General features: G+C 37.4%; 1 protein-coding gene across 18 annotated transcripts in view; it reads right to left on the reverse strand.

Annotated features, from left to right (window-relative positions):
- LOC104121379 (uncharacterized) overlaps positions 1 to 12,163 on the reverse strand; it is a 70,507-nt gene extending 58,344 nt beyond the window's left edge. For 4 of the 18 annotated variants that reach the window (XR_001966907.3, XR_011410879.1, XR_011410880.1 and 1 more), the window contains exons 1-9: positions 11,779 to 11,962; positions 11,615 to 11,698; positions 9,824 to 9,911; positions 8,242 to 8,350; positions 7,792 to 7,890; positions 7,260 to 7,302; positions 4,294 to 4,365; positions 4,056 to 4,151; positions 3,654 to 3,899 (exon numbers count right to left, since the gene is read on the reverse strand). Coding sequence is in view for 10 of the 18 variants with exons in the window: in XM_009633357.4 (XP_009631652.1) it covers positions 3,654 to 3,899; positions 4,056 to 4,151; positions 4,294 to 4,365; positions 7,260 to 7,302; positions 7,792 to 7,890; positions 8,242 to 8,350; positions 9,824 to 9,911; positions 11,615 to 11,698 (837 nt within the window). In the remaining 8 variants the exon portion in view is untranslated. Of the gene's footprint in view, positions 1 to 3,653; positions 3,900 to 4,055; positions 4,152 to 4,287; positions 4,366 to 4,995; positions 7,231 to 7,259; positions 7,303 to 7,791; positions 7,891 to 8,241; positions 8,351 to 9,823; positions 9,933 to 11,614; positions 11,699 to 11,778; positions 11,970 to 12,145 lie in introns of those variants that run through there. The other 14 variants (XR_004503695.2, XR_011410881.1, XR_001966911.3 and 11 more) reach the window with 12 other exon arrangements.
- Between the last annotated feature and the right edge of the window lie 319 nt (positions 12,164 to 12,482).

The following is a 12,482-nucleotide window of genomic DNA, read 5'->3' on the forward strand; positions in this document are numbered from 1 at the left end:
TGATTCTTATTCTTGTTCTTGTGTTCTTGAACTCATTATACTCCTTTTGGGGGTTTCAAGACTTGATCTTGGGTTTCCGCATCATTTATGGCTAGACTAACCAAACAAAGAGGGAGCTAAAAATGTTTCCACAAAAATTCAAAGTTTTGAACATCTCTGCCACAAGACTCTTACAAAAGATAACAAGGAAACAAATAAGTGAGTTCCATCGTTCTAACTTCTTCCTATACAAAATTCATAGATTTATAACATCTTCTCAATTGTGGCATGTAGTCGTACTAAGCCTCCCATGTAACTAGGACCAAGTACATCTGTTATTTTCAATGGAAGCCTCTCATGTAACAAGGACAGAGTAAAGACACTAATTTCAATGGAACTTTTGCTTGGCAGATAGAAGGTGCTGGATAGAAGCTTCTTGCAGGCTGAGAATCAAACAAGGTATAAGATCAAAGGTTTACAAGTGAAGGTTTGGAGGGATCCAAGTTAACCAGGCTACCCCTTGACTACCTACATCACAGTACACGTTTTTTTTCCTTTGCCTATTGTCCTTTTGTTTTTACGCTACTGAAAGAGTTTGGTCACTCTCAAATACAACATCAACAAACTTGTAGCTTGTGGAAACAACAACAAACCCAGCGTAATCCCACAAGTGGGTCTGGGGAGGGTTGTGTTTACGCACACCTTACCCCTACCTTGTTAAGGTAGAAAGGTTATTTTCAATAGACCCTCGGCTATCGGAAACAAAAAATAAAATAAATTATTATTTGTTACTTTCTATTTCGTTAAATAAAAAACAAAAAGGGTCAAAATTACCCCTATCGCTTGGTAAATGGCCTAAGATTACCCTCTGTTCACCTATTGGTCCAAAAACACCCCCCACCCCCACACCCCCACACCCACACACACACACCGTTATTTCTATTGCTAAAAATACCCCTCGATTTAATGGCAGCAGATGTGGGCCACAATTTTAATATGTTGGCAGTGTTTTATTGTGCCATGTGGCTCTTTGGGTCAGACAATATATATGGGTATAATACCCGCCTCATTATCCGAACGCACCCCAATTCTTTTATTATCCGGGTTAAAAATAACCTTTACCCCATCGATCACACCTTTTTTTACCATCTCCTCCATCACTCCTCCATTTTTGTCGCCCCCTTGCACAGTCCATTTACTCGCTCCTTTGTTAAAACCTAAGTTACTCAGACTCGGGTACGGGTATCCGACAAGGGTACGGATCAAAGGTCGGATCCTTCATGATCTAAATTTTAGGATTCGAGGATACGGATCGTACGGGTACGGGAATTCGGCAAAAAATAAATTAAAATCTAAAAATATAGCTATAAATTGGATGAAGAAAAAAAATTGAATTTTTTTTGGCTTTGATCACAGAAAGTCGAGATGAAGCAAGAGAGACAGAGAATGGCTTCTTTGTCCATTTTCTTGGCCTTTTGGAGGGAAAGTAGGTAGAGAAAAGATAGGAAGGATGTATTTTGTTGTTAAGAAAGTTCACTTTGTACCCCACTTTTTTGACAAGAAAGTTCACAACCTCACTTTTTAGACAAGAAAGTTCACTACCCCACTTTTTTGACAAGAAAGTTCACTACCCCACCTTTTTGACAAGAAAGCTCACTACCCCACCTTTCTGACAAGAAAGTTCAGTACGCCACTTTTCATGGGATAGTACAATAACAAATATAAAGAGATTTGTACCACTTGCCTTTATTTAGGGAAATCAATTCTCAAAATTTTCCTTAAAAGTTTGGTCAACACACCCGATCTCGTCTGACCGGATCCGACACAGATCCCACACCCTTACCCATGTCAGTGTCGTGTCGACACGGGTACTGTGCCCAAATTGCCGAGTCCGAGTAACTTAGGTTAAAACTCCATTCACCATCTTATATATCTTTCCCATTCATAAGAGAGAATTTAATCGAAGAGATCCCGTAAATCTGCAGTTAACCAAAGTAGACTCTTAGCATTTGCCATTTTCTGGTGGACAAAAAGAAAGGTGGCTAGACGAGGCAATGGTCACCGCCGATGATAGAGTAGAAATTGCAGAAAAGGCAAAACAATGTGTAAGGAGGGCGAGAGATGAGAAAGAGAAAGGAGGGAGGGAGAGAGAAAGATAGAGCGAGAGAGAAGCAGGTTTGGATTTTGGGGATAGTCATCATACGAAGAAGAAAGTTTGTTCTGAGGATAAGTGAGTTGGCAAGTTCTAAGGCATTTTGCAGGTGAAAAGGTGACGGTAGCAGCAATTTTGGGAGGTAAGGTACAAGGGGGAGTCGAAGCTGAAGTTAAAGGGTCTTCATCATTTCATTTTAGTGCAAAGAAGCGGGAAAATACTTGTTTTGATTTACCTATTTTACCAATGTCGTCGGTGTCGATTGTCGATTGTTGCGGTGGAAGAAGAAGGTGGCATCCTTTTTTTTCAACCGGGTTATAAAATAAATGGGGCGGGTTAGAAAAAGCGCCAGGTTTATGATACCCATACGTATGGACTAAAACCAGGAGTAACATGGCCCAATAAAACGCTGCCAACACATTAAAATTATGGCCTGCATGCCGTTAAATCGAGGGGTATTTTTAGCAGGTATGTTCCCTTTTCTCCACTATTTTTCTTATTTAGTAAGTAAGTAACCCATTCCGCCTCCCAAGTTTCCATTAGTGCTTCTTTTAAACTCTTTTCTATGGTGGGTGGGCCTAATGAGAATGAAATTGGTTGACAACACTTGATTTTTGTATTGTATACGGAGTAGTAAACTAGAATTCCCTCTACTTCATTGAAATTTGGGAGGGCCACCATGTTCCACCATTGCTAAACTAAGTTGCACACACTTCATGCCCACAATGTGTTTAATAAAATGTTTGAATGAGTACTTTGTGCACTGGTGAAGTCTGAGTAACCGAGTGTAGTTGTATGTGATATCGGGCTAAGTGTGGGGTGTGTAGAGGTGATTTTACATAATTAGAAGCTTGGTTTTAATGTGCACATGTCGCCCACACCATGTATCTTATATTATGTTGTAGCACTTTGTATAATTAGCTAATGTGTGTACTGGTTGTAGAGGTTACAGATCATGTGCCACTTACTTGCATTAAGGCTAAATCACTTCTCCATTATCAACCATTTGTTTTGTGTGGCATAGTTCGTGAGTTATAATTGTGCAGCATGGGGAAGTCTTGAGTACCCATTGACTTGTGGTGCAACACTTGTGCGTTTTAAATCAAAATTGTGAGTCTAGTATTTTTAAATCACAATTGTGAGTCTAGTACATTGAACATTCGGTTTTAAGTGTGAGGTCATCTATAACTCTCACGATAACCTTAGGCGGATTTCTTGATTTTTTCTCACATTCATGCTTATTTGTGTTGTAGGTTGTTATGGCTCGTGATAATGCAAACAAGGGCAAGGGAGTAGGGAAGTCCTCCACCACTACTCTCGCTCCCAAAAAGCATAAGCAAGGGGAAGGATCATCTAGACAAGCTAAAGGGAAACAAGTTGCCATAGAAATAACACGGTGGGGGTATTTTTGGACCTATAGGTGGACGGAGGGTAATTTTAAACTATTTACCAAAAGATAAGGGTAATTTTGACCCTTTTCCGATTAAAAAAAGAGATCACGGGTGCATCACTAGTTTATTACCTGCACTAGGTTACATTCGGTCCTCTTAGAAGAGCTTACATCATCCCTTACTCCACCAGAGAAAACATCAATGGCTCGTTTTGCATTGTCTGGCATGTTTGCATCATATTTGAAGTCCCAGTTGAGGATCTGAAGCATCAGACGCAATGCTGCTGTACAAACTTTAACTTCGGGAATTGCAGAATCAGATTCAATTATTTTATTGGAAACACTAACAGCAGCATCTTGTGCCCAGCAGTAAAACATCTGCACATTGGAAATACACCAAAAAGGGGAAAAAAGAACCCAAGTGAACCATATTAATTTAGTGAAAAATAAGAAACTGCAAACTGAACTGAGGGGCCTGATGGAAGCTGTATCCAAGTCAGGAAAAAATATCAGCGCCAATGGCAACTGACTAACCTTTAGATATTCTAACTCAAAAGAGACTCGGCACTGCTCATGAAACTCACTGGGAAGGGCCATAGCAGTTGAAGTAGAAGGTGAGAATTCAGATACCTGAAAAAGACGCAGAACAAATTTCAACTGAAAATATTATGACTAAATACTGATTCGATTTTACCCACATGAAAGACGGGAAATGTAAAACAGTTGGTAATGGCTTTCATGTTAAAGTTACAAGATATTGTGTGTGATGTACCAAGGATTCCAGAAAGTTCAATCCAATGAACTGCACATCAAGACCATGGCTGCCAACTACCGCCTGTCTCACCTGTCATAACACAAGAATAAAGATCGCATGCATTGAAAAAGGATAACCGTAATCGAGTGTGCCATTTTAATCCTTCTCAAAAATAATAATCGAGTATGTCACTGTTGCAAAAATGCAGAAAGAAATTTAGCACATTCAACTTAATAAAATTTTATCACTTGTTCTACTGTCGCATCTACTGTATCATCAAAAGACACAGCTGTGACTAAAAGTAGTCTAAATATCTAAGAGTGCAAGAATAATGGGGAAGAGGGGCTATCCTATACTCTTCATGGCATAAGGCTATAGGCCTCATTCTGGGAGATATTTCTTAATGTACTTCTGGAAAAATTGAGAACTTTGATGCTGATATGACACACAAATAATCTTTAGAGAAAGCTTCCATCTTTGATGGTTTACATAATTTTCACTAAAAGAGAAACGACTTAAGAGGAAACTTCTGTTTCATGGGACTGTGTGAAAGGGGGAAACAGTGGCCAGCTGGCAGTTTCTTGTTCCCCTGTTAAGTGGCTTTTATACTTAGGAATTAGTGGCTGGAACTTTTATGGCACAGTGGATCACGTTATTCTCATCTAGCCTCTATTTGAAAATGTAACACTATCAACTGCCTCTTAGCATTCTATGTTTTACCTTCCGAGACTAACAAATGTCTTCTGTCTTCTGATTAGGTGACTTACCATTTTTAAAGCTTGTATTTCTAATTGTAAGCCTCATAATAGTTGAGGGTATTGCGGTGTAGTTTCTTATATGGTCCCTAAAATACTCAGCTCATGAGCTAGATTTATGGTGGAGTTAGGTCCAAGATCCATTTTCCCAACATGAGTGCTCCAATGAGACTCTAGGCTGGAAAGAAACCCTAAACCTTTCTTATTCCACAGCTGTGACGACCCAAGTAACTCTGACATTTCATCTTGATTTTGCATATGTAAAACGAGTCATGCTCTATCAAATATGCTGGCATTTTGAGTCGCTCTGCAACACTGGTACCTTTTTGCGCCTGAATGTGTTTTGAGAGAAAACGGCAGTGCTTGAGGCTTACCATAATGGAGGGTAAAAATTCCAATATTTAAGGAAGAATTAAATAATTAGTTATCATAAAACTACATAAAGGAAATTAAAGAAACAAAAGCTTCCCCAAGCATAGAGAGAAAGGACAGGCACAGGTAGCTAAGCTGAAGCTTCTCATTAAATTAATACTCAACTATGAAAAGACTTCAATAAATTGGCTTCGAATTTAAATAGGACTGTTAAAATTTTAAAAAAAAGTACATGCTAAAAACGTTAATTAAATATCCAATAGCCCAATTTTTCATAACTGGGCTGCCGATGACATGATGATATATGCAATATCAATTGATCAATTAACTAGTAACTACGCCTCAATTTCAAACTATTAGGATTCTGATATATGAATCATTTGTACTCAATCCTATCTATTAACTCCTATTACATTCCAATAATTATTAATTTGTCTTTCAAGACAACACACGAGTTCTCTAATGGTCTCTGAGTATCACACTTATCTCAACATAGACATACAAGCCCCTAATCAGAATAAAAAGACTCTTGGCAAGTATCATAGCATATGTAAGTGTACTAAAAGCTAAGCCTTAATCCAGCTAGCTAGTTTTGCCTGTAGGAATCCTTTGATTCCATCATGTTCTGTTTTTACTTTTTACCTAAATTCACATCGATTCCAAAATTGTATTTTCTTGTATGAAAGTACATCTATGCATTTCTACAACATTCCTCTTGAAGAGTATTTGACCTTAGAGGTCCAACACTCACTTTCACATGCTAATATTTTTAGATTAATAACCGTTCTATAGAACTGGCATTATGCTCATTTGGATAAGGTAGAGCCAGATTTTAACCTTTTTTAGGTATCTTTTATTTAATCCATTTCAAGAGAGCTCTATGTGCCCCCAAAATAAATCTGAGATTTTCGTTTTCTTGCACATAAATGTCAAAAATCATAACTGTCAAAAATGACCCTTAAGGCCCTATTGCCCATGTATGCCTCAGCTGCAACCCAAGGCATAAGGCTCTCTCTGGTATCTTTTAAAAGCAAGAAGGCCTATGCTGCTGGAATGTTTGCTGATCATTGGAGCTTAAACCCATATGTCTAGACACTCCAGAGGACATCAAACCCAAGTCAGGATGATGGAGCATTTTCTCATTTGCAAAATTTCAGAGGAAATGCTAATTATGATGGACATTTCCTCACACCATGTCCATGGGAGGGAGGTCCAGTTATTGCAATAAAAGAATCACCAAGAGTTAGGATCCACGAAAAATTCCAGCCCCTCCTGTCTAAAAGGCAAGGGAGGTCTGAGATCAGTCAAGCTTTCTGAGAGTTGTCAGGCAGCTCAAGTTGGTCCAACCAGCTCATGAGCTGCTTTTGTACTGTGTCCCTGAGACAGTTCATATAACATGACAGTATCAACACACAACTGACAACTTAACCACTTGTCATCTCAAGTTGAGAAGAAATCTGTGGTGGAAACAAGGGATTGCTTCATAATCACATTTTATGATGAGGTATAAGAGAGCACTTTTACGATACCTTGTGGGTGATTGTAGTAGAGTCAATTTATATTTCAAGTGGAGGACAAGTTTCTGAGTTTAGGTGGAATTTGAGTGCTATGATAAGTCTGTCCCGTCTAGTTATTTCACTTCGTGAAAGCACATCACTTATGATACCCAAATCATGAAACCATCTAGACTTCTCAGTTAAAGGAAACAATAACAATCCATGTGTTAATATATTATCGAAGAAATAAGTATTCAGACAATAGTGATGGATAATCTAAGAAAAGCATGTACCTGGAACAGGGTATAAACAAGAAAGAGATATTCATACAATGCCAAAATTATGAACTTGAAAGACAGACCTGAAGGAAAAATGTCTCCTTCTGAGCAGCACTGAATTCTATCCTACACAGAGACACAAGCACCAGTCATGAACAGCTTTTAAATCCCTATTGCTTGGAAATTTATGATATCATGTACACAAAATCCAAATTGAGGAACTGCACATATCAAAGATAATATCTGTGTTGGCTAAGCACATGAATACTAACCAAAGGAAATGATAATAGCACTCAAGCGCACCTTAAAATTAAAAGATCAAAGATGCCATAAAATAAACTCATTCATTTTCAAGAAATAGAAATATCCTTTACACGCTTAAATATGAAAGCTTCATATGAAATCATGGTTTCCTTGTAAATTTTAACTTATCTTGCACAATCTCCAGTTTACAGAGATTCCCTCCGTTGGATATGTGTATACAGAATTGAGCAAGTTCAAGCGCATAAAAGAGCTACTTTTGTGATCACATAACTGCTAGCATTAGCAGGGCAAATATATAACGCGTGAATTATGATGTGCATGACAGCAAACTTCCAATATAGAGCCACTTACCAGCCCCTTTTTATCAACTGGGCAGCTACAGATGCAACTTTTGCTTGAACATAGCCCTCAGGTGAACTAGCATATTGTATAGCAGAGTGGAAGCAAAAGCTGCAGTAAATGACTAAATTTGAGAACACCGCCAGAAAAGAAGGATGTGTCGAATCCTTTTGCTTTCCTTTTCCTTTCCCTTTTTTTTTTTGGTTGGGGGTTGGGGGGAGGAAAAAACAATTCTTTAAAAGGATGGGGTAAGTTTTATATTGTACAGATGCAGACACCATTGATGAGAAAGGTCTATAGAAATAACAGAAAGCCTAAGCTCATCAGCACGAGAGTTCTGTATTTAAGGAGATAATATTTCAAATTGTTTCTCATTTGTACACATCTCAAAATAATAGAAAAATGGAACTTATATAGAGCCAAAGCAGCTACAATGCTCGATTCATTTAAACAACAGCATACCTTATCAACCCCCTCTTGTCATCAATCTCAAGGGATACCCATTCTCTTAAAGCTGCATCTCGAATTGCTCCAGCAGCCTGAAACCTTGCATTTGCCAACTGAGAATTTTCTGGTAAATAAAAGCAGATTAATCGATAAATAGAAGAACTCGGTACCAGCATTTTTAGCTATCGAGGCAGTTTCTAATCAACTTCTGAAAATCATGTATCTAGAAATCTTTCTTTCTTTAAGAAAGAAAAATAGATTGTATAGTAGCGTGTGTGGTTAGAGGAGTTGCAGATCCTACAACAGCAAAACAGTAATATAAAAATAGACAAGAGCAAGGGGTATTTTTGAAATTTTTGAACATTTAGACCATCGTATACTGGTAAATAAAAGAAAAGGAACATACGGTGTGAATGGAGGACTGTACATATTTAACAAATCATTGTCGGGATAAAAAATATCCTAATGTTCTCCTTCCGCATTCCCTTCTTGGATGTCAAGATTTATGTCATGGACTACTTTCCACCAGTGCCCAATTACCTGTTGGTCTCATCCCATGGCGTGTCTTCTGAAGTCTCTTAGTGCCTTGTGCTAACATCAGCCCACCAGTCGTGCGCAGGCAGAGCCCATAATGCCCACACGCAAACAGCGTAGGCCGCAGCCAATGCCAGATGTAGTCTAGATGCCCATAGTAAGGGCGCAGCCCTACCAAGAGCCGCCTAGATCAAATTAACCAAATGAAATTCTATCTTGCCCGTACAAGTTACTCGGAGTACTTGCATAGGTCTTAGGGCCATTTTCGTTGTATATATCTTCATTTTCCTATTGTGTATTTGTAACATTCTTTTAGTCTACTACTATAGCTTTGGTTTTTTGTCTAAGACATATGAGTAGTCAAAGTCATCAAGCAAAGAGAATCTTTTGCAAGGGCAATCCCCCTACACCACATGTCTACTTTTACATTGTACTATTTTACTCAATCAATCAACATTCATTTCTTAGTGAAATGAATTCGTATTTCACAATTTCCTTGCGGCTTTAAAGCATTGCATGTGATTGCAACACAACGGCTTGTTAGGAGGGAACAAAAGCACTGTTGTTTTGCCTCACGTCATGTTTCCACATTAGACAAAGAAGCGCTATGTGACATTAATACTATCGTTAGTTATGGAAACTTACTGTACTCACTAAGTCAAAAAGTTTGTTGCTCATCCCATCAAGATGCATTTAAATGACAATATTTTTTGACATCCCTATTATCATTAACAAGCCATTAACTAGTAAACAAGTCACTCAACCACACTACAACTAAGACGTAACTAACCTTATGAAATCATCTAGCCAACTCTATAAAAGTGAAAGCTCATCTAATTTAGCAAATTTATTTCTGATAGACACAACGAGAGCAAGCATCCTCATCCAACAACACGACTCTAAAAGAAAGGATATTATCGCCATTTTTTATTCCTCTAGAAAAATGATTTTCATTTCATATGCTTGCCTTTTCTTGTTTCTTGAAGCAATGCAATGTTGATAGAGTGAGCCTGAACTTTGAAACTTTTAGACAGCTATGAAGAGGGTGATTATAAAGACCTACCCAGAATATATTTGCATGCCTGATATGGCCGAGGAGACTGGCTTAGTGACAAAATGGTTCCCTCAGCTGCTGCTGGATTCATATGCATCTGCTAAAACAAAAGAGAGTTCTACAAGTTCTTTAGAACTTACAATCCAAGAGAAATGGCACTAAAAGAAGTTACAGAAAAAATGTAAAAAGCATGTATCCAAAGGAAAATCGTTAGCCCAGTCAAGTTTTCTAGTTAATTGTCATGAGCTAGATAACCTCTACAGGTCTATAATATTTTGAGGAACCAAACTCCCTATATCGTCCACGCTTAAATATTCCTAATAATTAACACTTCCAATGGAAAGCTAAAGGCTTTTTTGTGCATATGTAAAGGGAAACCTGTAATGTAGTATATGGAATAAAAACCACTACGATTAAATAAGGGGACAAAAAGAGTTATCCCATTCGTCCTACTTTACAAATTGTTGCTTGACTACTTTAAGGTATTAGCTTGACTTATCCATCAAATTAATGGTAGTGGAAGAAACTATTAAGTAAAGTTGAAAGCTAATAAATAAAGAAAATATCAAATCAATATTGCAGTTTAAAACCTGAATAGTCAATTGAATCTGTATTCTTGAAAGTGGTGAAAGTATATATATATATCATTAATAGAACAGTGTTGGACGCCCAGAAAATGGAAAGACTGCCATCTAAACTGGGAGAAAGAGTATTAATTACATAATTGCCCTGGAAACTTTTCAGAACAAAAGCTCAACAACTCATGATGAGTAAGAGAGTAAAGAAATTTTTCTGTTGAGTGTCACTTCATTTTTAAGGTCCTTAAAGGTATTAACGTGAACAAGAATATATGTTAAAGGAAGGAGGAAACGCATTTCTTTATGCAAGATAATAGAGAATAAGCTCAATGCTCTTTCTTACTAGAAAAATGAAAAAATTCCTAATAGTCACTAACACGTGAAGAATGGTTGGGAAAGAGTTAACAGCACGCAGTAGCAAAAAAGTTGAAATGTGCTAGCGAACCTAGAAAAACTGAAGCAGAAATAGAGTAAGAAGTAACAAAAACCAGCTCATTAAGAAGCTTCTTATGAGAGAGTTCAACTGCTAACTCCGCCACTTACTACACATCTTTACTTTCCAATAAAGAATACCAGCTTATAAAATATAATTAGGAAACAGCAATATGAACTTTGCAAGCTACATCAATGGATAGTATGAAATCAATTTTTTCAACTTGTAATTCATTAAGGTCAAATACTTGCCGATGCTCAAACATAGTCCAGATGTCCACATTTGTGATTTGATTGTAGAATTTGTAGTATGGATATGGTTATGAGGATTAATAAATCATGGAGAACAATCATCAAGTAAATTGTGTGGCACTGAAGCTCGTCTCTGGAACCCATCAGCAGCAAAAGGGAAAAGAATGGAAAGGGGACCTATTTCAATTTTATAAGGCCTTTAGAATTATACAACATCCAATACCACAAGAATAAATTCTTCAGAAAAATACGACTAGACTAACTTAATTTCACAATTCTCAACTAAAGAAGGCATAAACCAAAATGTTTAGCACTCACTTAGAACTTGCCATCACTTAATTTCACCGCATAGGTTGTGTTTTAGATCATTTGGTTTGGTAAAGAGAAGTTACTCGAGAAAACATGGCTGCTAAAAGCAGTACATACCAAACCAACAACAGTTACAGCACCTATACATCTTGATTGCAACGGAACATGGCAAAAATGGTTTAGCAGTTGAATTGATTTCAGATATGACAAAACTAGTTGACAAAATGACCTGAATAGAAGTGCAAGCGAATTCGATTGCTTGCATGGTGGCTTGAAGCTGAGCCAAATCGGCGGCTCCACTATTCTGATGCATCTGAATCAAACAAACAAACGGATATCGAGATGAGAGAGTGTGTGTAAGCAGAACATAGAGATACTGAAATTTGGGCGTACCGTGATAGGGTAATCGCCGGAAACAGTGAGTAGGTCCGCGAGTCTTCTAGCGGAGAGGGTTTTGGTTTTCACAAAGCCTTCGCTTCAACAACACTTCTTCCCCAGGATATTCAAAATGAAGGATACTACTATTTGGAAAGGGGTGATATAAAAGATGAGTTTCTTATTGCAATTCTCCTACCTCCTTGCGTCTATTAATAAAAATTAAATACAAGAAGAATAAATTATTGATAAATATCACTTGATACTAAAATAAATATCACATTTGTATTAGATATAGTTCAAGGTCCATCAAGGGACCGGAAGATCGTGCAATCACTAATTAGTTAAATTGCATCTAATTTATAAAATAATAATAATTATGTACCTTAAAGGAAAAGAGATGCTTCCTTCCTCTTACTTCCTTTATTCAATGCGGCTATTCATCTAGTTGTGTATATAAAGAATTCTTTCTTCATTCAAGGAAGGGTTTCAAACCTTTTATAAAGAAGGGGTATTCCTCTGATTCCTCTTAGGCGATGTTTGGATCTCAGTCTATCTCTTTCTCTTTCAGTTAGTACTCCTTTGTCCTAATATTCTAGGTTTTTCAATTCAGAAGTCTTAACCCGTATTTTTTATTAAATTCATCTTATACAAATTGATATTAAGATTTTAAAAAATAAGGACATGTGTGGTTTAAAATATTTCTCATATCGAATGCCAAT

This window comes from Nicotiana tomentosiformis, chromosome 9, assembly GCF_000390325.3.
Source record: "Nicotiana tomentosiformis chromosome 9, ASM39032v3, whole genome shotgun sequence".
Taxonomy (NCBI): domain Eukaryota; kingdom Viridiplantae; phylum Streptophyta; class Magnoliopsida; order Solanales; family Solanaceae; genus Nicotiana; species Nicotiana tomentosiformis.